At 47.6% G+C, this 25,943-nt stretch overlaps 1 protein-coding gene across 1 annotated transcript; it reads left to right on the top strand.

Moving 5' to 3' along the window:
- Positions 1-7,382: 7,382 nt before the first annotated feature.
- On the top strand, positions 7,383-25,306 carry UAP1L1 (UDP-N-acetylglucosamine pyrophosphorylase 1 like 1). The gene is made up of 9 exons (XM_041406779.1): positions 7,383-7,690; positions 14,505-14,709; positions 16,306-16,481; positions 17,533-17,705; positions 18,532-18,725; positions 19,552-19,692; positions 21,231-21,416; positions 22,182-22,248; positions 23,118-25,306. The coding sequence occupies exons 1-9, from the start codon at positions 7,414-7,416 to the stop codon at positions 23,202-23,204; spliced, it is 1,506 nt and encodes a 501-aa protein (XP_041262713.1). The 5' UTR covers positions 7,383-7,413; the 3' UTR covers positions 23,205-25,306.
- Positions 25,307-25,943: the final 637 nt, after the last annotated feature.

Below are 25,943 nucleotides of genomic sequence, written 5' to 3'. Positions count from 1 at the left end.
TGGCTGAGAGGTCGCACGGCAATTTGAGTTGCACGCGGAGCCCGCCCCGCCTTGGGCCCGCGGGTCCCGGGGGTCCCGGCGGTCCCGCTCCTTTCGCGGCGGGAGCCCTACCTTCCCCTGTGGACGAGGGACCGCGACAAGCGCCAAATCCTTGCTCCTTCTTCCCCCCGCTTTGTAAACTGAGCATGATGTTGTATAGTCCAGAATATCTCCTGGGTCCGTTGGGGTCAGCTGTCTTGGCTGTATAACCCTCCAACACCTTAAGCACCCCTATTCCCCTCCCTGGTGGGGAAGGGTGAGAAGCAAAAAAGACCGTGGGTCTGTACAAGCACCACCCAGCAATAAGAAAAATATCTCCGTATTCTCAACACTGTATTTTTGGTCTCCGTATTTTCAGCACAAATTCAAAACCTATCCCCATAACAGCTACAGTGAAGATAATAAATGTTAACCCAGCCAAAAGAAGCACAATTTATAAAGACTTCAGAGACAATGTGATTAGTGAACAGGGATAAGGAAAATCCCAACAATGGTATTCACTCTTACTGCCACCTTTGCAAACACATCCAAGAAGCATCAGTCAATGGAGCATCCCTACAGGAGGGGGATGTAATGCACTAGCACGGAGGAGTCCTGTGTGGTGTATTTGTCTGGTGCCATGGGGGAAATAAATACTGACAGAGGGAATAGAATCCCATCCTCCCAGTGCCATGGCTGGTAAGGCACGAGTGGCCAGCAGCCAACAGGAGACGGGGTAGGGGCCCTATTGAACCACAGACATAAAAAAGGAGGGAAAAACCCACAAGTGTTGACAAAAGTGAGAGAAACAGGATTTGGCTCTTATATTTTACAAACTTAATATGCACTGGCATTGGTAAGAGAATGAGTTTCTCTACTTTACAGGGAAATTTGCTGTGTCTGTTAGACACAGCAGCATGTTAATCCTAGTGCAAGGTGCTGCCTCCTCTGCAAACTCCCTTGACCAGAGTCCATTGCAAAACAGAAGACTGCAAAGCCCTGGTGTCATGATTCCCATATCAGAGACACTTCAGTTTGCTCAAGGGGCTCTGGGCAGCCACACGCAGGCACCTCCAGACCCCCCACCCTGGTTTGATGCTCATGATGCTGAGAGGAGCGTCAAGGAGCAAGCCTGCTGGAGAAGTGTGATGGCCAGGAAAGATGATGAACCACTGTCCAGGAGCTCAGGTTGTGAGACTGCCTGTGTCATGGACATCTTCATGTGCCACAGATACCTCCTTGTGCCACGTGCGTGCCAGGGGTGATTCCCTTTAGCTCTGAGTTGGCTTAGAAAGAAGAGGGTGAAAGTTACTTGGGGCTCAAGCCCTCCCACCCACCTGGCCCTTGCTGTGCTCCCCTTGCCATCAGATTCCCTGTCCAGGTCAGGCTTCATCCAAGTGTCTTCAGCACCATGGTCCTAATTCTGGCTTCTCATTCCATTCTTGCCACTTCTCTTTTCCATGCAGACTCAGCCTTGCCAGCCCCAGGCTGCAAGGTAAATCACAGCAGCCTCTGGAGACCCTCAGAGAGCTTTTCTCTATCAAGGTCCTGCTCCTGCTGCTCTCCATGCTGCAGCTGAACTGTTCACAGCCTGCTTTTCTTTAACTCATTTCTTTTCATAAATTTCCCAGACCCATCCTACCTGTTTGAGATGTCTGCTTGGCTTAGCTGTGTTTGACTGAACAGGTTCACACCTGCTCAGGATACGGGGAGAAGGAACCAGTGCTTCCCTACGCTTCCTAGTCCAAAAACAAGGCAGTCACTATGGTGCTGCTCATCTCTGGCAGCATCAGCTCGTGGACTGTTTTGCTCAGCAAAAGCTTGATCTGCAAAAAAAGGGGATTTCCTCCAGGTTCCTCCCCCATCTCTGACTTTGCAGGAACACCCAGGAATAACAGGGAGAAATCAGAATGACCTTAATGTCTTGTGCCTAGCCAGTCTATCCCACCAGGAAAGTGAACCAGAGATACCAGATACAGCTCCTGGTGTTTACTGTGTCTGCAAGTTCAGCTGAAGTACTCTCACTGCTGTCCGTGTGGAGCTTCCTGCACCAGCACTGGGAGCTGGGACACAACTGCCGAGGGCAGCTCTGCTCTTACTGCGTTCCTTGTACCAAAGTGCCTTTGACAAAGCTGCTTTGAGACAGGTTGACATTTCCATCCTCAGGGTGGTCTGGTGGATGAAGTTAGGGAGATTTTGGATATTCTTGGAAAAGTCTTCTTGGGGGTTTGGTTTTTTGTGGGTAGTTTTTTTGCGGTTTTTTTAGGGGAGGGTTTATTTTCTCTCACTATATAGTTTGTCTTGGGGCCAGCCCAGACTCTTCTGACACACAGAGATGTCTTTGTTTTTTTTAAATATAAACAATGTGGTTATTCAGCTCTCCTTCCGTCAACCTACTGGGAAGCACCAGCTGCCATTCAGACCTGGCCTGGCCCTCTCTCTCTGCTGGCCTGTGGGTACTGGCAGCGACACACACAGCTCTGGTGTGGTGACACCCAACATATCACTGCCCCTGTCTCGGGAGGGCACAGGGTATCTGCTGGAGGCTGGTGGCTGCCCACTGTGTCCCACCAACCAGCATTGCCACCTCTGTGAGGAGAGGCCAGAGTAGCTGCACCAAACCTCAGCAGGGCACTGGGGTAAAGAAATGCTGGTGTTGGAGACTGGGGCACCTTCCTACATGACACTGACCACAGAAGGGTGCTGATAAGTGATTGTAGCAGTTGATTGAGCCCTGTGCTAGGTTCAGCAGCAGGTAGGTTTTCACGTGTAAATCTTGATGCTGCAGAAGACACATGGTGACTTACAGCCACAAAGTTGTTTCCTGATGACCATGCCCAAGCAGATGCTATGAACCTCTGTTGCCATGTCTTTCCAGGGGAGAGCAAGGTCTGGAGCGGAAACAGACACAGGTCTGTGGACTCAATGTGTGCATGCTGCTGCCTGGAACATGCAACAGCTGGCACTGCCACTGGCTCATGAAGTGCTGCAACTGAAATGGGTTTGTTCCTGACCAGTGCAGGTCACCACCTGGCAGGGTTGGTTGGGGCTTGGTTAAAACTAGACCAGGAACTATGCTAACAACAGTCCAGGTGCCAAGTCCTGGTACTTCCTGTCATTGAACAATTAAGCACAATCAGTGTTAACTATTCTTTCAGCCTCAAAGCTAGCAGGGAATTACTTCCACTGGGGTACCAAAGTGTCAATCCAGAAATGCATCTGTCTCCAAGGAGACCTCTTAGCAGAGGCTAAAAATAGTGAGGAGAGCATGGTGGGAGAGTTTTCCCTTTGGGAAGAGATATCTTGTTTGATCTTCCCAGCTCTGCAATGCCATTGTGTTTTCCATCTTTCTGCTCTGTTTGCCTTGGTGAGGGCCAGGTACTTGTCATAAAGTGTCTTTTCTTTTTTCCAGACTTTTCCCCCAGAAGGTCAGCAAGCAGGAAGTCTGGTAGATGCCCAGTGGCTCAGAGGCTGTCACAAGGGCTAGGAGAAGGACAGCTAGTGAGCTGTTGAAATAAGCTATCCAGAGGGTGGTGGGTTGTTTGCTCACCTCAGCCCACAGAGCAAGAACTGGTATTAGGAGAAAATAGCAGTCACTCCATCCTGTCTCACCATGCCACCTCTCCTGCAATCTTAGCACAGAAAGTTTAACTAGAGGGAATCACCTGGGGCTTAAATGGAAGTCCAATAGATGCTGCAAGGCTCCCAGTCAGAATCCATCTAGCAATCACTCTGTCCTACCACAAACTCCACTCTCGTGCTGCCAAGAAGGTCAGGAGTGGCCAAGGGCAACAGCAGTCACAGTGGTGCCACAGCCAGAAATCTATCAGCCTGTCACCTTGTTCAGGGAATGACTGTAAAACCATTTTTCTTTGGGGAACACATTGCTGGTCTGTGGAAAAGTCAGTGTCCACAAAGTAGACAGAGGAGTCCTTCAACTTTATTCAAATAAAGGGAGAGAGTCCACTGGGCCATACCCCTGTGGGATCTTTCTCGAAGTTTCACAGGACACAGCTTCCTTTTCTCCTCAAACTCCCACATTTTGCCCTCTTCCTTTCCCCACTGGCTGAGATACTAGGAAGGTACAGTCTTCTGGAACTGCCCACCACATATTCCACACTTGAACACGTATTGACATTTTCCCCCAAAGTTAAGAAGTTCAGGCTTTGTTCTGTAGACCACCAGAAGTTCAGACTGTCTGGGTTCTGCAATAGAATTTGTGTGGACCCATTTCTCCAATTATCCTGAAATTCAGAAGCTCAGACTGTCTGGTCAAACTGTTTGGGTTCTGTAACAAATTTGTGCGGCTTGATGTTTGTAGATTAAGACCCATTTCAAAGATATTAACACCCATTTCTCTTAAAGACCCTCACAACTGACTCATTTATAAAGACATTAGCACATGTCTTTCCTATCAGTGGGTACTTACATGTTGAAGCCTGGAGCAAGGTCCTAAACACAATAACCTCTGCCTCTCTCGTCCATGGGATACCCCACCCTGATTGTCAAATGAGCTAGAGCTTTTTTGTTACTGAATTTCCTATTCTACTTGCATGTTTGTGTTTTGTTTGGCCCAAGCATCCCTCCTGTTCACTGGGGTTGTTCTGCCTGGTGCAACTAATCCAACCCATCACCATTTTTATTGTTTTGCAGAAGAAAATATCTACACACAGAGTGCCATGAGCTGTAGAACCAGCGAAAGGGATGCTGTGCAGCCAGACTAACCTGTTCTGCTGGATGGCTGGATTTGGGGAGTGGGAGCACATTTGCCAGCAGCAGCATGATTTACTTTGGTTCTTCTAGAATCTTACGGGCATGAGATCCCACAGCTCTGAGGCGGGATTCCCTCAAGGCAAGGCAGCAAGTTCTGCAGGAAAAGGCAGGGTTTGATTTACAAGTTGGATCTGACAGAGCCTTTTCTGATGGATAAGGATTGGTGGTTATGTAGGCACCACATGTGTGGAAGGACCTGCACTCATTTGCACACTGGGCAGGCAGGGCATGCAACCGTATCGGGGAGAGATGTCATATAAAGGGGAGCAGAGCAAGCAGGTTTCAAAACCCCAAGGCTCTTCTGAGCAGGAGCTGTGTCAAGTCACATAAAATAAGAAACAGAATGTGAAACAGAAGCTTTGACAACTCTCAGGGATTCTTCCTGACCTGATGGTCATATCCGGACGAGGTCTAGCTTCCTTGACTCCAATCACATGCAGGGAGGTGGCTGTGTCTAAGCTGCTGTCTGTCTCCTCATGTTCTACTACCCAGCTGGGCTCTGACTGCAGGCAGGATGACTACTGTGAGTAAGGGGCAATCACAGCCTATGGGTGAGGATTTTTCTATGCTCATGAGCACAAAGTTCAAACAGAGTTGTTCTTTGGCATTTTGGATTCATTTGTAGTGTCCTCCTGCTCTTTACTTCTCAGTTCATGGCTCTTGGTTCCTGCAGATTTGGTTATTCCTTCATCATTCCTTCATCTTTTATAATTTTTTTTTATTTGTCCTTGAATTTGTCCTGTACTGCTTCAGTGATTCTGTGCATTTTTAACTCTTATCCTTTTCATTGGTACTTTATTTTGAAAATGGGGAACTGGATTTGTGAGCAGGTGGCCTGAGTCTGCACCATGCCTGGGGCACAGCTGGGCCTATCCAACTCCTGCTGCATTGAGGGAACCCTGCGACCTTGCAATGTTTCCAAGTGTGAGTGTTAGACGGGACATTGGGACCTCCTGCCACAGGTTGCACCAGGACCCGGGGATCCCATCAGACACACCTCATGACAGCCACAGGACCATGGCCACTGTAGAGCAGAGGTTTGGCCACAGGGCCCAATTTTCAAGAGTACCCCAGAAACTACAGGCCTGACAGTGACACTTCAGTGCCTGGTAAAGTTATGGAGAAGATTATTTTGGGAGTTATTTAAATAACGCCTGAAAGACAACACAGTCACTGGTCACAGCCAGCACAGCCTCATGAAATTGCTTGTCGGACCTGATTTCCTTTTATGGCAAGGTCGCCCACCTGGTTGATCAAGGAAAGCCACTTGATGTAATCTTTTTGGATTTCACTAAAGCTTTTGATAGTACTCTCATAGTATCCTTCCAGATAAAATGTCCAGCATTCAGCTGGTAAACACGTCATGTGATGGGTGAGCAACTGGCTCATGGATTGGGCACAAAGGGTGACAGTGATTGGGGTGACATTAGGCTGGCACCAGTCACTAGTGGTGTTCTGCAGGGCTCCATCATTGGCCCTGTGCTCTTCAACATCTTTGTTAATGACTTGGACACAGGACTAGGAGGGAAACTGAGCAACTCTGCAGATGATACAAAGCTGGGAGGATCTGTTGGTTCCCTCGAAGGGAGGGAGGCTCTGCAGGGAGACCTGGACAATTTAGAGAACTTGGCAATTACCAACCATATGAAGTTCAACAAGGAAAAATGCCAGATTCTGCACTTGGGATGGGCAACCCTGGATATACAAACAGGCTGGGGAATGAGATACTGGAGAGCAGCGTCACAGGAGGGGACCTGGGGGTCCTGGTTGACAGAAAGTTGAATGTGAGTCAGCAGTGCCCTAGAGCCAGGAGGGACATTTGTGTCCTAGGGGCATCAGGCCCAGCATCAAGGCCTGGTCGAGGGAGGGGATTGTCCCACTCTGCTCTGGGCTGGGGTGGCCTCACCCTGATGGCAGTTTTGGGCACCACAAAATAAAGACATTAGGCCATTAGAGAGTGTCCAAAGGAGGGCAATGACAACGGTGAAGGGCCTTGAGGGGAAGCTGTATGAGAGTGGCTGAGACTTGGTCTGTTCAGCCTGGAGAAAAGGAGACTGAGGGTCAGACTGACTACAGCCTCCTCGTGAGGGGAACTAAAGGGATAGACACTGATTGCTTCTCTGTGGTGACCAGGACAGGACATCAGGGAATGGCCTGAAAGTTGTGTCAGGGGAGGTTCAGCTTGGATGTCAGAAAAAGGTTCTTTCCCAGATGGCGTTTATGCACCAGAACAGGCTCCTCAGGGAATTGGCGCAGTACCAAGCTGACAGAGCTCAAGGAGTATCTGGACAACACTCGCAGGCACACGGTGTGACCTTGGGGATGGTGCTGTGCAGGGCCACTAGTTGGACTCCATGACCCCTTAAGTGTCCCTTCCAACTCAGACTATTCTGTGATTCCACGGCGGAGGCGCTGCGCTGGGTTCCTACGAGGCCGGGAGCGGGGCGACCGCAAAACAGCCTCACGCACCCTCCGACCGAGAAGTTCGGTGCCCGAACCCCGGCACCGCGTGACCCGCGAGCGGCGGGGAGGAGTTCCGGGGGCGGGACGGCACATCTGGCTCCGCCCCGGCCCGCCCTGTCCCGCCGCGTCCCGCGCCGCTCAGACCGGGCTCCCCGCGCCATGGACCCTCCCGAGGAGGTGCGGGTGCGGCTGGAGCGGTGCGGACAGGGCCATCTGCTGCGGTTCTGGGCCGAGCTGGACACGGCGCAGCGCGGAGCGCTGCTGGCGGCACTGCCGCCGGGGCTGGGCGAACACTGCCGGCTAGCGGCGGCGGCCGGGGCCCGCCAGCGCGGCCCGCACGAGCGCCTGGACGGCCGGATGGAGCCGCTCCCCCCCGAGCTGCTGGGCAGCGCCCGCCGCAGCGGCCCCGCCGCGCTGCAGCGCTGGGAGGCGGAAGGTGAGAGGGGCGCGAGGCCGCCTGTCCCTTCCGTTCTGGGGCTGCCGGGGTCCGGCGCGGGGGTTCGGGAGCAGCCGCATTCCGCCGAGCCCCAGGCGGTGCAGGACAGGGGCTGCCCCCGGCGGGGCCCCGGGGCAGGAGCCGCCTCTTGCGGTGGCACCGCGGGGCGCTGGGCAGTCCACCCCCGGCACCGCGGGTGGAGCCGCAGGGACGGCGGGTCGGGCAAGGAGGAAGAGAGCAGGGTCAGGGCTACACCCCGGCCCTTAGCGGCGGCAGCCGGTGTCCTCGGCCCGGGGAACTTTGGATGAGACCCCGAGTTTTCATTCTGGGTGAATGCAGCGGCCGAGGCCCCGCGGCCGTGCCGGGCCGGGTCAGAAGATCTCTACAACTCCGTGACAGGTAGTGATAGCTAGCTGGGGCTCAGTCTCTCCTCCCACAGAACAAGCGACAGGATAAAAGGAAGGAGCCTCAAATTGTGTCAAAGGAGATTCAGGTTGAATACTGAGGGCAGTTTCTTCACTGAAAGGGTGGTCAGGCATTGGCACAGGCGGCCCAGGGCAGTTGTGGAGTCACAGTTCCCTGGAAGTGTTCAAAAAGCAAGTGGACATGACACAATACTGTTTAGAGGGCATGGGAGTATTCTGTCAAAATGATTTACAGTATCTGTCATGAAAAAATGTAATACTAAAGGATTTAAAGGGGCTCCAAGAGAGCGTGAGAGAACTTTGGACAAGGACTTGGAGTGACAGAACCAGGGGGAATGGCTTCACACTGACAGAGGGCAGGGTTAGATTAGATACTAGGAAGGCATTGTTCTCTGTGAGAGGGGTGAGATTTTGGCACAGGGTGCCCAGAGAAGCTGTGGCTGCCCCTGGATCCCTGGAAGTGTTCAGGCCAGGTTGGACAGGGCTTGGAGCAACCTGGGGTAGTGGAAGGTGTTCCTGCCCGTGGCAGGGAGGGGAATGAGATGGGCTTTAAGGTCCCTTGCAACCCAAACCATTCTATAACTATGAGTCCCTGGGGAGGATGGGAGTGTGGGGGATTTCATTGCTGCTGAGCTGGGTAGCTGCCTGGAGTATGAGCTCCCAGCTCACCAACAGGTGCAAAGGCCAGTCTCAGGTGCTGATCTCTATCCTTGCTGTGTCATGTGCAGCATGGGATCTGGGAGAAGCCCGGGAAAGTCCATAATCCATGGTTTTTGGAGCATGGTAGCTGCGGGTGTGTGAAAGCTAGGTGTAATGGGGGAAATGGTGGCTGGATGCGCTCTTCCCACAGCATGTAAATCTTACATGGATGTCCTGTGCTTTTTTCTAAGTGCACACTCTTACGTATTTATAAGGGCTCATATGTGTCTGGGATCATTCTTTATAAAACATAACAGCACTTTTAGAAAATAATTTTAATTTTAAGAAAGCCAGGAAGACCCTGGGTTGTAGAGATACTTGCCTAAATTTTGACAACTGGCTCCACAGCCTTGGCCCAACGTTGCCAGTAAAGAGGTGAGGATGTGTGGGCAGGGGAGTCAAATTTTCCAAGCAGAAACAGAAATAGAAGCATCAGGGTCACAGGGCAGAGGAGCCTTTTTGCTGTCAGATTCCACTCATGGGGCTGAGTGGTGATGGAGGGAACATAACCTGGCACAGTGAATCATAGAATCCCAGAATGGTTTAGGCTGGAAGGCACCTTAAAGACCATCTCATTCCACTCCCTGCCATGGGCAGGGTCACCTTCCACTACCCCAGGCTGCTCCAAGCCTTGTCCAACCTGACCTTGGAAACTTCCAGGGATCCAGGGTCAGCTGGATCCCTGGAAGCTTCTCTGGATAACCTGTGCCAGAGCCTGCCCACTCCCACAGGGAACAGTATCTTCCCAATATCCCATCCATCCCTGCCCTCTGGCAGTGGGAAGCCATTCCCTGTGTCCCGTCCCTCCATCCCTTGTTCCAAGTCCCTCTGTTGCTCTCCTGGAGCCCCTTTAGGCCCTGGAAAGGGCTCTGAAGTCTTCCTGGATCTTTCTCGACTCCAGGTGAGCACCCCAGCTCTCCCAGCCTGGCTCCAGAGCAGAGGGGCTGCAGCCCTTGGAGCAGCTCCATGGCCTCCTCTGGATTTGCTCCAGCAACTCTGTGTCCTTCTCATGCTGACAGCCTCAGAGCTGAAGGCAGCACTGCAGGTGCGGTCTCACCTGAGCAGGGCAGAGAATTTCCCCTTTTCACTTCCTGCCCCTTGTGGTATCAGCCCAGGGCACAGGGACTTTCTGGGTGCCAGTGTGCTCAATCAGGGCATGTTGAGCTTCTCATCCACCCACACCCCCCAAGTCCAATTTGGCATGGCTATTGAGGGTGTCACAGTGAGGAGGAAGGGACCCTTTGAGTCCTAGAGGCAGATGGGGCTGGGTCAGGGCCCCACAGTTAAAGTGACAGCTTTATCAAACTGGGTCACTTGTCCTCCAGCCAGTTAGGCAAGTGAGGAGCTGGTGTGTCTGCCTTGTGCCACTGGCTGCAGCATGGAAAGGAAAGGAAGGCCAGGCCACCTGTGTGGGCTGGCCTTGCTGGTTACCAGCAGCACTGCCTGCAGCAGCCCAGGTCTAATACATTTGGGATCCTGCTCCTGTGACCAAATCATCTGGCCCTGAAGTCTGATGGCTCCAGGCCACCTCAGCCCTGCGGGCAGCCTGAATTTTTACCAGAAGGAATAAACACCAATGTTCTGTTTCATTTGGTTTGTTTTTATGATCTGGTTTAAGGCTGAATAGGGATTTTATTTCCTGTAACAGGGCAATCAGGACCAAAGACTTCGTTCTGCTGAACCTGGGCATTGCTGTGTGTCCCTGCAGATGTGGCAGCATTCCTGCATGGCATTTCCCAGTGGAACCAGCACCATGGGCACAGGCCTTGCAAGATCTTGGGTCTCTGAGGGGACGCAGCTCTGAAAGTCCTTTGTTTGCGGTGTGTTGAGCAGGCTGGGAGCAGATGAGCCATCCCTACCTGCTGTCCAGTGTCCCTGAGACTGCATGGCTGGTACAGCCTGTGGCTCTGGGGTCATCATCACACTGAGCTGAGATGCTCTGCTCTGTCTGTGAGTGTCTGAGCTCCCCACAGCTGCCACCTGCATTGCATCCTCCAAAGCCTGAACAGCTGAAATTATATCTCCTTCTTCCCCCTCCCCCTTTTTCTATGATAAAAAATTATGGATAAAAACCAGACAACTGAAAACTTGCTTTGGGAAAACCTGAGATATTTTTAAATTGTTAAAAAACGAATACTATTGTTATTGTGTCTCAGACAACAAAACTGCCTGGTCGGATTTGCTTTCAGATCTTAAACACTGACATTTAAAAATCACATTTTCCGGGCAGCCCTAGGAATGGTGGTATAAATCAAACATAGACAGAGGCACTTTTCCATTCTGTCAGTGTTTTATTAATGAAATCTAAGTCATGGCCATGGGCTGAGGTGTACCCCATCTCATCAGAGAGTTGGATGAGCCATTCTGGTTATCTGACTGCTGTGCAGAATTGAAAAGTTTGGAGTCTTTTTCTCTTACTGACTGCTGTTGTAATGGGACTGATATGCCTGTTTAGTAAGAAAATTCAGTCTGTTCTTGCAAGACCAGTCTGTTCCTCCTACAAAATCTATTTTTGGTTTTTTTATTTTTTATGCAGAGTAGGATAACTGCAGCATTGGTGGGTATCTCAGCAGTCAACACATTTTCTCTTTAGTTGAGCTGTTTGTGTTTCATATGCTGCAGAAAATAAGGTGGATGTTTTAAAGGGGATAGATCTTTCCATTGCAACATATGAGTCATTCTTATGTACTTTAGTTGTGAATGTTGGTAATTTTACAGTTGGGAAGTAAAAGCAGAGCTACTTACTCAAATTTTTTGGTGTTATTTGTTTTCATGGTGACCTAAGATCAGAACTTGGAAAAACTGTCTGGGTTGTAGGGTTGTATCATAAATACTGAGAATGCCATAAATGATGGGATGCACTCCCCTGTCTGGGTTGTTTTTATGCACCATGGTGAACCCTCCTGGAATATGGCCCTGTCAGTCTGCTGGACTGTAAAAAAAGTCACATCATTGGTGTTACCAGTGATATTGCTTTGGGCTTGAGTTTATCCCACTGAGGTTGAGGTTTCAGACCCTGCAGTGAGAGGCTTCTCCAGGAGATGGGTGTGAGATGGCAACTTGGCAACTCCTCCTTGGGCAGATGCCATCCCCTTGTCACTGTGTAGAAAACTTTGGAGAACTGTCCTGTGGGGCATCTGCATTTCAGTGCAGTGATGCCAGCTGTGGCACCTCTGAGCTGTGCCTGAGAATTGTAGCTCCTTGATGCTGTGGAGCAGAGTAGGGACCTCCTTGACTTTCCCAATACAGTGTTGACTTCAGAGTGTCATTCATGTAAATGGTGCTCTTGGTCACAGTCTGTTGCTCTGCAGAAATGTCTTATTTGGGATCTGGGGGATGTGGTCTGTGGCATCAGAATGTGTGTGTGTGTGTGTGTGTTGGTTTGAGGCTGGCAGTGCAGGGGGGAGATCTAGCAGGACGAGTGCCTGACTTGTTCCACTGGTGGGTGAATCTCATTCCAAACCAGCATCTCCCATGCTGCAGCAACTCAGCAGCAAATGCTGAGCTCAGACCTCAAGCAGCTTTGGTTTAAATTGCTGTGAAGTACTTTAGCTCAAGTTTTGGTTGTAGATTATTTTAAAGAAAAAGAATTCTTAAAAATTTTTTTAATTGCCTGTTTCACAGAATCACCGAATGGTTTGGGTTGGAAGGGATGTTAAGGAAAAGATTTTCTTTTTGTAACACTCTTGCCATGGGTGTGAATGCCATCCAGTATATGAAATTGCCTTGTCCAACCAGGTGTTGAGCATTTCCAGGGATGAGGCAGAACAGTTTGGAAGTGTCCCACAGGGCAACTTTTTTAGGAGTTTTTTTCCGCTCCATAAATTCTTTCTGTGCTGGATCCCAGTAGGGAAACAGCCACCACCCAAGCCAGGGCATGAGAAGGTTTGGAACCATGCTCTGGTGCCTCTCCATTCAGCTCTTTCCCTTCTCCTGCAGTGATGCCCTGCACTGGCAAACAGCTGAGCATGCAGGAAAACCATGTGATGGGACTGGGGCAAGTATTTGTTGTAAGTAATAGCAGACCCTCTGCTCTGTACTTTGAGCGTCACAGGCAGCTCAGTGGAGGCATAAAGGAGTCATTTATTGCTTGTGGTTTGTTGTGAAATGCTGTATGTCTTATTGCATCACCATGCAGCTCACCCAGATCCTCCATGTCTTTTACGTTACCCGTTTAAACCTACTCAAGCTTCCCCTGCTGTCCTAGGACCTCCTGAAACTTAGAAATCCCAAGACTTCCACACACAGGTTTCTTCTTAGGAAGCTCTCCTAATCCCACTTGGAGGATTGAAGATCTCCAGAGGTGGCTTCCAGCTCTCACTCCTTGGCCCTGTGACCCCAGAGGCTACTGTACAGCAGAACTGTGGCTGTGGAACCGGCCTCCTGTGTGCCAGGACATCACTAGTCATTTTGGAAGCCGTGTGTTTAGGGAGAAAGTCTTGTGTTACTGCTGTGGTAAGACTGAAACTTGTAAGCATGGGAAGGGGAATGGTGTTACTGCAGTGTCATGGACAACTTAAGTCTTTGCTGAGAAAATTGCTGGAAGCTGCAGTTTTGGACAGAATTAAAATTGAGTCAGGTTGTTAAAACAGCAGTTGGTATTTTTGCTCTATTGTTCATTTAAACAGCCAATTATTTAAAGATTAGCATAAACCCAATCCTGTTTTTTTCTAATTCAATTTCTTTGGTCCCCATATGTTTCAGTCCAAATCAGGAATATTTTAGCCTCAGCTGTGGTTAATGTGAAGTGGTTCCTGAAGGCTGGGGTGCTCCACAGGCTGTCCTTGGCTGCAGGAGCAGTGGCAGTTCAGTGCTGTGTGATGCCAGAAGGCCCTGATAGCTACTTGCAGCAGAGCTGTGGCTTCTGACATGGCAAGCCTAATGTTCCCTGCATCCCCAGAGAAACTCAAAGTGTTCCCTAATGAAAAATCTTTCTCACAGTTGTCAATCATTATTGTGATGCTGACTTTGGAGAAGGCAGGGACCAGAGTCTGAGAGTGATCCAAGTGTTTGTTATGTGCTCTGCTTCTTTCCCAGGTTCTGGACTTCCCTGATTTGTCAGGAGCACTGACACTGGTTTCAATTGAATTGTGGAAGTTGTAGCTCCTGCAGGCTTGGCTGTATTACTAGCCCTGACTGCAGCTGTGTTCAGCTTCTGTTGAAGCTGGAGCACAGGGACAGATAATTGATTAAGGCAGGTTCCAGAAATCCTCCTGCTTTACTCATGCTGATGAGACTTGGCTTCTTTGGGCTATAGAAATGATAAGGGACCTCTGGAGGTCTCTAGTCCAACCCCCATTTGCAACAAAACTGTAAACAGCCTCAGGCCAGGTCAGCTACAGCTTTACTAAAGTAAGCCTTGAAAACCGTAGGGGACATTTCCTCTCTGGATGTCTTTTCTGCACTACCTCCCTAGTAAAGATTTTGTATCCTAATTTGATTCTCCTGAGCTGCAGCTCATGGCTATGTCTGCTTTTGCACCAGTTCTTGCTTTAGGTGAAGAAACTGTTGCATCGTGTAGGTGAAAGGAATTTCCTCCTGCGTGTGCAGTGGCATATTTCTCTCTGAGCTGCCAGCATTGAACTGGCAGCTTCTGGCTGTTGCCTGAGCTGTGCAGAAACGCTCAGGAGAAGAACATAAGGTGTTGATTGCTTTGGAAGTTCTTATATTCCTTTGGGCTTTTCTTCCAGGTTTACATCAGATTTCACAGAACAAGGTGGCAGTGCTACTCCTGGCTGGAGGACAAGGAACCCGCCTGGGAGTCAGCTATCCCAAGGGCATGTACAACGTGGGGTTGCCCAGTGGCAAGAACTTGTATCAGATCCAAGCAGAAAGAATCCGCAAAGTGGAGCAGCTTGCTGGCAAGAGACACCACTGCAAGTGTGTTATTCCCTGGTAGGTGACCTAAAGCCAGACCTGCTGTTCAGGGCTCTTTGCATTCCAGTCTTGCCCATGTTGTCTTCAAGAAGCACTGAGCTGGGTGCTGTACAGAGACAGGTTGAGAGGAGCCTTTTGTTGGCAGGATTTGTGATGGCAGAGGCTGGAGGAGGGTGCAGAGGGATGAGAGGTGGCAGGTCTATGTCTGCAGACCTGAGGGATTGAGTACTGCCTTTGTATCACTGACCATAACACTGTACCACAACTGCTGTACCTTGCTGGCTTTGCAAGCAGCTACTGACAACACTGTAAACAGCACTTTTCAGTGATTGTTGCAGATGCTTTACAAGAAATTTCACCCATTTCTGCTTTCTCAGGTTCCTGCATGGAGGACAACCTGGAACTTGCCTTCCAAGCCCTTCTTCCTGCCCTTGTTCATAATCTATGCAAAAAACCTCTTGCTTTGTGTTCAGGCCACCTCCTGCTGTCACTGTTTACAGTTACCCATTCTGCTGACTGCTCCTGGCTTTCAAAAGAGATGAGCTCTGGGCAGAGTGCAAAATGTAAATTCCCTATGGGGTGTGGTGGGTGAGAGGATGGCACTACAGATGTGTCTGGAAATGTTTTCTGCTAAATGTTCTGCTGGATCATGAGGACTATGTAGAAATACCCTTTTGGAATCAGTGTCTGGTCTGAGGCAGGGTTTTGGCAGTGAAAGAGCAGGTGTCTGAGGGCTTCAGGGAGCCACATTGTTTTACAAATTGGAGGTCACATTTGATTCATACATTGTTTCCTCATGGAACATGAGTCCATATTGTGCTTTTTCCTGAAGCCTTGTATACAGGACCTGAATTGCAAATGCATCATCCCTGGTGCTGCTGGAAGCCGGGATGGATTATTTGCAAGGTCTGTTTCCAGTTCCCGTCCTTGGGGCAAGGAGGCAGTTGAAGCATTTTGCTGCTCCAGTGTACCTGGGCCCAGGCTATGGTGTGCTACAGAGATGAAAATTGGGGATGGGGAATTGAGGTTCAGGCTCTTTTTCCTCATGCTGACAGAGGACCCTGTATTCCTATGCTGATAGTTGTTGAAGAGTTTGACAGGTAGATGATGAAGTTGGCTTTTAGACAGCAGTGGAGGAAGAGACAGAGGCAATGTGGAGCTGAAAGGAAAGGAGGAAATAGAAAAACTTATGACAAAAACAAACCATGCAGCCAACATATGGAAGTACTGCTGTTTGCCTTGGCACTGAAGAGGTGCTGGCAGAGTGAATTGGCCAGGGTTTCTATAAACATTTAACGTTAGTTTGAATCTAGAGTGAATGAGGCTGTTTTCTGCCCTTTGTCTTGTTTTCCAGCTCATCCAGGTATGCAGATGTTGTTCACATTTAGGGCAAGGCTCTTCTGTCCTGGCTGGAGCTAGGCCAGGGGAGGATCATGCCCTGATGTGGTCATAGGAGCATGCAGCCTGGAGGAGAGCTCTCGTGTGCAATTGCTCACCACAGGATGCTGCCATGTCTCTCATTTCACACTCCTGGGATTCCTCTGTTTTCAGTTGGTAGTTTTGCCTTTTGCTTGTATTGTTCTTTCTCATTGCCAAGTCCCCATTCCCGCCCAGGTACATCATGACAAGTGAGTTCACACTGGGGCCAACAGAAGAGTTTTTTGTACAACACAACTACTTCAACTTGGACAGATGCAATGTTGTCATGTTTGAACAGCGGATGCTGCCTGCTGTCACTTTTGATGGGAAGGCCATCTTGGAGGAGAAGGGGAAAATTGCCATGGCTCCAGGTACCTGCTGTTTGCTCTTCCATACTGCAGTATTGTCATATGTGTTGGTAGTTGCTGTGGGCCATCAGCCTGCCCAGGCACACAGAGCAGGCTATGGGGGTCAGGGTTAATGCTTCCAGTTAATGTGGAAAGGTTCTCTAATGTTTCAGGCTGGTAATCAGGAGCATACATCTGTTTATTTCTGGCTGGACATTTGACCACAGCACACGTTTTTTATCCAAGTCTGGGAGTGTTGGCAGGATTAGAAGTGCTGTAGCTGCAGGATAGGAGAAAGGTGCATTAGCTCTCTATGAGGTCTCTGGAGCACTGCCTCCTGTGGTGAAGGTCAGGAGCTAAAGGCTGATAGCTGAAAATGGGTAAAAAAGCAGCAAGAAGATGAACTCTTTTCAAAACAACAGCAATGTCTTACCTTATAATGTTCTTTTAACCTAGACATAGTAAGAGACTTGGCAGCCCAGTTGGGACTGCGTTGCAGCTGCAGAGTGGTTCTCCCAAGCTGATAGGGGCATCCCAGTAGGAACTGTAAATGGGTGATCTGTGATAAACATGCAGGTGACTTTTGTACAGCTGCAGTTGAAGCCTTTGAAAAGGCATTGAGAAGTTGCGGGGGGGGGGGGGGGGAAGATAAACAGAAAATAAGATTTATTTTAGTATTTCTCCACCAAAGAGAATAAATATGGCTTTGCCCTGTACTGAAGGAGAAGTGTAAAGACTTTTCCCGCCCTTTGCATAGATTTGCCCTTTAGTATTCTCCCTCTGAGGATCTTACTAACATTCCTAAAGTCTCATAATGCTGCTCAGTGAGGCTGGTCCCCATGGTCCTACTCTTCAAGTGAGAGAATAGGGGTGAAAAGAAGAACATGCTCCCCTGAACTGTGTGGCAGAACTGGAAATAAAATCTGGTACCACTGGTTCTTGGCTAGAAAGCATTCCATACTCTTCCATTCAAGAAAGTTTGTTCAGTACTTCCTGCTTTTACTCTGTTAGATAGAAAAAATCCACCCCAAAGTCACAAATGAGCCAAGACTTTCTCTTTTCTCTTGCATTATAGATGGCAATGGTGGCTTATACCGTGCTTTGATGGATAATAAAATCTTGGATGATATGAAGCAGCGTGGAATCCAGTATGTCCATGTATATTGTGTGGACAATATCCTCGTGAAAATGGCAGATCCAGTCTTCATAGGTTTCTGTATTTCCAAAGGGGCAGACTGCGGTGCAAAGGTGAAGCAGTGCTAGCACTTGGCTGGTTTCCCGTAGGGAGCTGGGGTCTGATGACACTTGGAAGCTGCTGGTTGCGGGGAGCTTACATGACCTGTGGTGGTCAACCCTTTGCTCATCAGCAGTTCACAGTGAGCAGGTTTAGAGTTCCTTGCTGCCTGCACTGCATTTCAAATTCCTACCTGTGGGTGTCCTGTGTTCTTCCCAGAGTACTGTGGAAAATAAACTTCAGTTAGAGCAGGGAGTGTAGCTGCACAGGAAACTGCACACTGGAATTGCTTTGCACCTATGCCCAGTCCTTGCTGCAAAGGCATTTGGGGTGTCTAGAAGCCATATTGGACTGGGTTGTGTTTTATAAATGTGCCTTTAAGTTTAATGGAGGCGTTTCTTACATTCTGCTGTGGAAGATGGGGAAAGCCTTAACAGCCTGGATTTTGTTAACCTCAAGCAGCATGTGTCTGAAGAGAAATTTATGTTACCTGAGTCATTAGCTCTGTTCAGGCAAATGGGAAGTTGAAGGCAGTTGAATATCTGCAAGCAGCTTTCTTTTAATGCCAGATCCTAGTCCTTGATAAGAAAAGTGCCCCCCACTATGCAGATTGTTTTTAACTGTCTTCTGAGAAACTGTTAAATTAAGTGTTTGGGTACTGGGGTTTATGTTGAATTGTTGGGCAAAATGTTCCTCCAGACTGCTTTGTGCCCCTTACACTTCCCTGAGGTGCTGGAGGATCAGCAGACAACAGTCACGTGGGATTGTTTGTACTGGGGAGTTGGAATTGTTCTGGGATTTTCTTCCTCTTTGTCATAAGTCTGTGTCCTGTGGCTGCAGGTAGTGGAGAAGGCCTACCCCACGGAGCCTGTTGGGGTGGTGTGCTGTGTGGATGGGGTGTACCAGGTGGTGGAGTACAGCGAGATCAGCCTGGAGACTGCACAACAGCAGCGCCCTGAGGGGGGACTGGTGTTCAGTGCTGGCAACATCTGTAACCACTTCTTCACTGTTGAGTTCCTGGAAATAGTGGCCCAGTAAGTCCCAGCAAACCTTCTAGGTGGCTGTGCAGCCCAGAAATACCTCCAAGACTGGGTGTTCCTGTTTCGTACTCTGGAATTTCAGTTATGGTTATCCCCTGTGTTGCCTTTCACCTCCTGTCTCTTCCAAACAGTTCCAAACACCTGAGTCCCTTTTCTGACAGCCCCAGCATACTCTCCAGGCCCCACCCAAGGAAGAGGTTCCTAGGTTCACTGTAACTAAATCGATTGAGATATAGCAGTGCACGATCTTCCTGGGCCTTCAAGGGTGAGCAGCTGTGCAGGCTGCAGTGTGGTCAGTGATGCAGCCTCATACCATGGATTTCTAGGGGGAATCTCAGCCATGCCAACACCTGGGACAACAGAGTTTGTGGGAGAGGGTGAAGTTGAGGGTGGACTCTGCACCTTGGTGTTGGGGAATGGGGATGTGATGCTGGGCATTCCGTGAGCAGCTGTACAACCTTACTGAAGAGCTTGAACCAACCTTGGGTGAGGGATCTGCTCCATTTTCATCCCAATCAGGTAACAATTTGGGTTGCCTCTTTTTTTTTTGTAACCTCTGCCTGCAATTTCAGCTTGATGCATACTTCTCCCTCTCCTCTGACTGTCATGTCCCAGTGGTACAGAGAGAGCCAGGCTGCTCTGCTTGGGGAAGTGTTTCCTGGATGTGACTTGGATCACTTGGGAGGGAGCAACACCCACAAACAGTTGAGAGTTGACCCAGAGCAGTAATGAGCCAGCCATTTGCTTCCCTCAAGTATATTGCTTTTTTTCTAAGTGGGCTTGAACTAAATAAAATGGTTGGTTTCTTCTCCTTTTGCAGGAAATGGGAGTCACAGCTGAAGCATCATGTAGCCATAAAGAAGGTGCCCTACATTGACAAGGAGGGAAATCTGGTAAAACCACTAAAACCGAACGGGATAAAGCTGGAGAAGTTTGTGTTTGATGTGTTCCAGTTCTCTAAGTTAGTGACAGACATAATTTTACTTTTCTCCTCCCCTTCTAAGTGTTTGTTTGAATGACTGTAGGTTGAAACAAGCCATCCCAGGGAGCACATGGTTTGTGGGTGGCTTGTTAGGAAGGTTGTTGGATCTACACCCAGCTCCAATCCAACTGTAACACTACAGGCTCTAAGGGGAACTCACAAGGCACTCAGTTCTTGTGCCAACTCTGCTTCTAGACTGGTCATCCTCCTGAGGATGTGTTGGCTGGCCTGGCCTCTGCCAGCCTGGGAAAAATAAAAAATTGAGTGCAAAGCCAATGAAGCCCATATTGGAGTATTCAGACTTGCAAAAATCTGTTGGGTCTGTCAGCATTGTGGCTTCCGTGACAACTGCAGCTCTGGTTACATTTTTGGGTACTGTTAAGCCAGGGCTCAGCTTGTACCCTTTGTGGTTGGAAAACTGTTCACTTAAGCACTGTGGGGCCAAGTGGAACTGTCAGCATTCGCTTTCCAAATTCTGCAACGTAGCTGGGAGCGCTGTGACATATATATTCAGGGGTACTTGTGTCCAGGGAATATAGGATTTCAGCAATTAAGCATAAGTGTTGTTATAAAATCTATTTTTCCAAGGTCTCAGATTCAGCAGTGAAGATTCTGTTTTAGGCTTTAATAAATGCCAAACAGAGACCTCAGGCAAACTGAATTATCTTTGTTTGGGGATACTATTTCTCTTTTTATATTATTTCCTTTAGAATAGAGAGCTCAATGTTTGAACCAGTCTCTGTTTCCTAACATGTATTAAATAAAGTAGTATCAAACTAAAGACAAAACCAAAATCCCAGGGTGATGGGAACACTGCTGAATTCTGAGCCGTGAGAGAATTCATTTGCAAGCAGTGGTTCCTTGTGTTTTTTTAACAGCTCAAAACCACCTTGGCTGCTGTGCTTCATGCATGAAGTGCAGAAATGCACATATGTTGCGGTGGGGCTTTTTAATTTGCATTCTGGTAAACAGCTGTACTTCACAATCACCTGTGAAGCCTCCCTTGTTGCTTGTTTGTCCCTGGGAGCTGGTGTCCTTAGTTGGTCCTCACCTACAGACTCCCAAGCAGGGGGCATTTCTTGGGGCATGGTGGGGTGCTCTGCAGTGAGTGCACTGCTCATGCTGTGCCCAAGCTCTGGACAGTGCTGTGCTCTCTATCCTGCTGTGTTCTGAGCTGTCTTGTCCAAGAACCTCCCACTGCCTAAAAAAGTTTCTATGGCATCTCTGCTGAACTGCTGCTTTTTCTCTCTCCTAAGCACAGCTCCGCTAGGTAGAGAGGCTACTGTTAAGTTCCCAAAGAGATAAGGCTTCTTGTGTTTTTCCATTCTACAGCCCTGGTACTCCTTGGCTCTTCAGAAGGGCAGTGGGCTTACCTTGGCTTGACTGCCTCAGGCTGCATACAATGCTTCTCCCAAAAATATATATGAGCCTTTCCCCGTGAACGTTGTTGTTGCATTAGCGGGGCTGATGACTAGCTCTGGTTTTCATGATCATTGTTTTCTTCCCTTTGCTGGTAGGAATTTTGTGGCATTTGAAGTTCTGAGAGAAGAGGAATTCTCACCACTAAAAAATGCAGACACATCTGACAAAGATACTCCTACCACTGCTCGGCAAGCCCTCCTGGCCCAGCATTACCGCTGGGCTCTCAGGGCTGGAGCCAGATTTGTGGATGAAAATGGTTGCAGGATACCAGAAAAACTCAGGTATAAATCTGTGACCTTCTCTGCAGCTTCTCTCATGGAAGTGCTCAGCCATGCCAGCTGGCCAATGGCACATTCAGGACTCTTCGAAACCGAGCATTAGTGTAGTCACAGGGTGGCTCAGTGTGATTTTTGTTCAGCTGGCCCTCTCTGGATATGCAGGCTGATGTCTATTACACTTTCTGCTCCTCTTGTGACTGTGGGTGCTCCAGACAGTTAGCACTCCGGGCTCTGGGCATTCTCTCTGGCAGATCCCTGCTCTTGGGGTAAGGAGTTGGCCCTTCCTATAGCACCTTGTTGGACAGGGGCAGCCTTTTCCATCACACTGGATTTAACAATGCAAGGAATTCTAATTTGTAGGCCCTGACAGCTTTTTTGACTGTGTCCCCAACAGGATTCTCAGGTGGTCTTAAGGATTGGTTGTTAGAGTGATCACCAGTTCAGATACCTTCCTGCATCATGTGTAATGGAAAGCTGCTTTTACTCCATGGGGCCATTACTTCATCAACTCATAGTTCAGTAGACCCACAAGTTGTTCATTTGACTTGAAAAGCATCTCTATAAAAGGGGTGTTTGGGTTTTGCTGAGTAACATTTGGGACCTGTTAATTCCTTTTTATTTTCACACTTTGTTTTCACATAATGTCTGGTGCATGTGACTTTAACAAATGTCTTATCCTTCTGGATATCCTATTCTGGATAATCTTTTGAAGAAGATGCACTGTTTTTTAACCATAGCAGGAAGTTAATCCTGCGTTCTGTTCTTTAGTCTCTCAGGAACTGAAGATCCTCCGGCTGTGTGTGAGATTTCTCCATTAGTGTCTTACTTTGGAGAGGTGAGAATAACTATCTATGGAGGCATTTTTAAGAGTGTGCAGGTATGCATCTGACTTCCTTCCAAACACAGGTGGTTTCTTTATCCTGGGCTTGATGAGAAATGGTAAGATCAAGGAAAGAGGGACTTGGGCTCTGTGTTTTCCATTATGATTTACTCTTCAGGAGTTTGTTCACTCTCAGTTTTGCCATCTGTAAAATGAGATTTGCAACAAGGCTGCAGTTTCATTAAGATTCGTAAGCACTTTGAGATCTTAATAAGAAGCGCAGAATATTCAAATTAGGAAAACCATGGGTTCTGTGCTTATTTGTGCCCATATCCCACAGTAAGTGAATCCTGACTGAAAAATGTGTGTTGGCTTTAGGGAAGGCATTTCTCAAGTTTGTCCCTCTGAAAAAAATTGATTCTGAGAAACCTGCTTCCATTTAATAATGAGAATAGGAGCTTCCCTATTGGATGGACAGGGTGAGAAATAGGAGATTGCAGGAGAATGTGTGGGCACTGTTTGCTAGGTTTCCACATGTGTTAACTTGCAAGCCAGCTACCTGCAGTAGGTGTATTCCTCAACACGTGCAGGTGACAAACTCATTGCAATCAATAGGCTGTCAAAATGAAAACAAGGGAATTTGACTTTTCTTTGCCAGGATTATTCTAATGTCAGTTAAGGACACACCTTCCCATGCTGCCCTTCCAAGAAGCTTGTTTCTGACATCAGGTTTTATGGTTCTTTAGCACCTCTGCTTCTTGAACCCCAGAAACACCTTCTGTCACTGGGGAAACTGTTACTCTTGCCTTGTCCCTCTGTCAGTCATTTGAGGACTTAAAATAGTGCATTTACAGCCTAACAGTACTGTTCTCACACCTTCTCAGGGTCTGGAGGTGTACATGAAGAACAAAGAGTTCCCTTCTCCCTTTGTACTCGACGAAAACAAAGTGGAAATGCTGGAAAATTCTTGAAGTGGGAAGCCTTTCCTTCTCAAATCAAATCAATGTTTGTCAGATCCATTATAAGAACTGACAGTACTAAAATGTCAGCTATGAAGTGCATTATAAAAAAATTGCTTTTGTGGATTAACACTTTTTGGGTGCTAAACAGATCCTACATTTCTTATTTACTGTTGCATATGAATGCAGAAAAGAGCCAGTCAAGGCCTGATAAATCAGCTTTGCCTTCAAGAAGATTCAATTTCTTCAGTGCCTTGTTAGGTGTCTTTGTGTTGGTGTGGTTGATTTTTTGGTTTGGTTTTGTTTCTAAATTATGTGCACAGTTGCATTCAGATTGAAGTCCCATCCTGAAAAGTATGGAAGTACTTCGGATACTGAGGTTTTCTCTCCAGCAGTCAGTTTTTTCCCTAATCATGTGCTGATTAGAAGATCTGCATCCTCTAAGCAGATCATACAGAATCTGCTGTATGTAGGGATGTTGCTGTGCCTAAGCATTGCTTGAGGCTTGGAGTCCAAAGTAGAACAGACTAGTTTTGAATCTGGGCTCACTGGTGTCATGCGTAGACAGATTGCTCCTTACAGTTATAGTGACTTGGGGTTTTTTAATTAAAAAAAAAAAAAAAAAAGAATATTTTCACAACCTTCTGCCATTCCTGACTATAACAGTTTTCCTTTCCATTTCCTGTTTAATATATACCATATCCCTTAGACAAGGCTCTCTTAAGGTACCTGAGAGTAGTAAAAGAAACAAATCTCAGTGGTAGAATTTAAGGCCTAACCAAAACAAAACAAAAAAAGACTCTCAGCATCAACAGGATACACAGTAAAACACCAGCCTCCGCTTCTACAGTTTTTCTCCAGGTGATTTTCCAGCACTCTTTCACTTAGGAAGTAATTGCATAGATGCCCTTCTTTTAGATATGTTACTAACCACAATGTAAAGTGTCAGCTAATGAAGGACACTAATTGTCAGAACATATGTAGCATGTGAACTCAGCCCTGGCCAAGGGGTCTCAGGGTAGCTCTGACCCTTGACCCACCAGTGATTCTTCATGTTCAGTTTTTGGACACTGCCCCAGAAAGCTCATGGCCATCTGATGCAGAACCTGCGCCGAGCATACCCAACTCAGTATGTTTCAGCCTTGGTGAGGATGTGTCAGCTGCACTCTCTGGTGGCTGGCTTTTGCATCAAAAATGCTTCATACTCTTCCCATAAACATGGTGTTAGGGAAGGTAGCAAAGAAAGACATTTCATCTGAAATGTTATTTCATGCATCATCTTCCACTGAGGAATTGCTTATGCTATTTCATTAAGCATAATTAAGTTCCATGGCTTTCTGCAATTTCTGATGTGAAGCTCTATTAGAATAATAGAGAAGGGAATGGGGAAGTGAAGTATAAAAATGTCTTTGAGAGTAAATACACTTTGTAAGTATGCTCAAGTTTTCCAAAGAAAGCATCTAATGTGAGTATCAGAGTTTTTTGTTGTAAAGTGTTTCTGCATGAACTTGAGTAATGATCCTTTCACACATGCAGACCAGCTAATGACTGGTTCTGATTACCTCAGTTGGCATGTGCAGCCAGTAATTCACATTTTTAGTATAAATGAAGCATTTGTCCTTGTCACTCAATTCTGTAGTCTTTTTGCAGTGTTTCTATGACATATTTCATTCCTGTCAGTCAAGTTTTATATCTGAGAACAAACTGTGTTGTATATTTGAGTGTTGCTCAGAAGTTCAAGCACATGCTTCTTTTATACTGTGCTGTGCTATAAAGAAATATTTCTTTTGCTTTTTCTAAAAATCTTTCTCTTTTGAAGTTTCAGTTTCCATGCACACAGAGCAGAGCTGCTGTCATGGTTTTCAAGAAGTTAAATTAGAATGCTAAATGCCTTGTCTCTTGGGTTTTTTTCTATGACTCTTCACATTTTAAACTGGAACATAGAAACAATTTTGAGAGAACTTTAAAAAAAAAAATCTGTCCTGTATGTAACAGTCTTTGTACACATTATAAAATGAAAAAAAGTACCTGAAACAAAGGGAAGACCTGTACTACTCCAGAAACTTCTGGATATCTAAGCATTTTTAACAATAAAGATGTTACTGTGATTTATATGTGTTTGTCTGTGTTTCTTGTATGTGAGAAAAGACACACTTCTTGTCTCTGTCCCTGTGAATGTTGTCATTACAGCTGCAGGATGGTGTCACTGGTGGTACACATGGAAACTGCAGTGCCCACTCTTCAGCTTACAGGGGCATGTGGAACTGAGCAGAGGGTGATTCCCAAAGGGAGTTGACATTGTGGGATCTATTTTTTTCATCAGAAAACAGAATATTGTGTTCTTGTCTCCAATGCTGTATATTTTTTCCAAGCTTTTCAGCTTAGTTTATTGAGGGGAGTTTAATTGCAGGTGGTGGTTGTCTTATTTCAAGTTGATTTGAGTAATATGGTTCTGAGTCAGTCTCACAGCTGGTGTGTAGGTAATGAGCACTCGCTGCTGTGCAGCTTTAACTTTGCTTTCCAATGAGAGACACTTCTTAAACACAGCTCTATTTATAGCACAATCAGTAGGGAAAGGCAGAAATACCTCGCAAATGGCAGATTGCCGTCATTTGGGGGTTTAGGGCTGAACCCAGCAAATGCGAGAAGCAAATGTTCCTTTCTTACCTCTTTCCCCCCGTTTTTCTCTCTTGACACCCATGTGAAGACTGCTGGGGATTTAAGGATGTTTTTAAATATGTTTACACAAAT

The sequence above is a fragment of the Onychostruthus taczanowskii genome, unplaced genomic scaffold (assembly GCF_017590055.1).
Source record: "Onychostruthus taczanowskii isolate IOZ18803 unplaced genomic scaffold, ASM1759005v1 scaffold25, whole genome shotgun sequence".
Classification (NCBI taxonomy): Eukaryota; Metazoa; Chordata; class Aves; order Passeriformes; family Passeridae; genus Onychostruthus; species Onychostruthus taczanowskii.
Note: the sequence above shows the minus strand (reverse complement) of the source record. Positions and strands in the feature narration are given on the sequence as shown.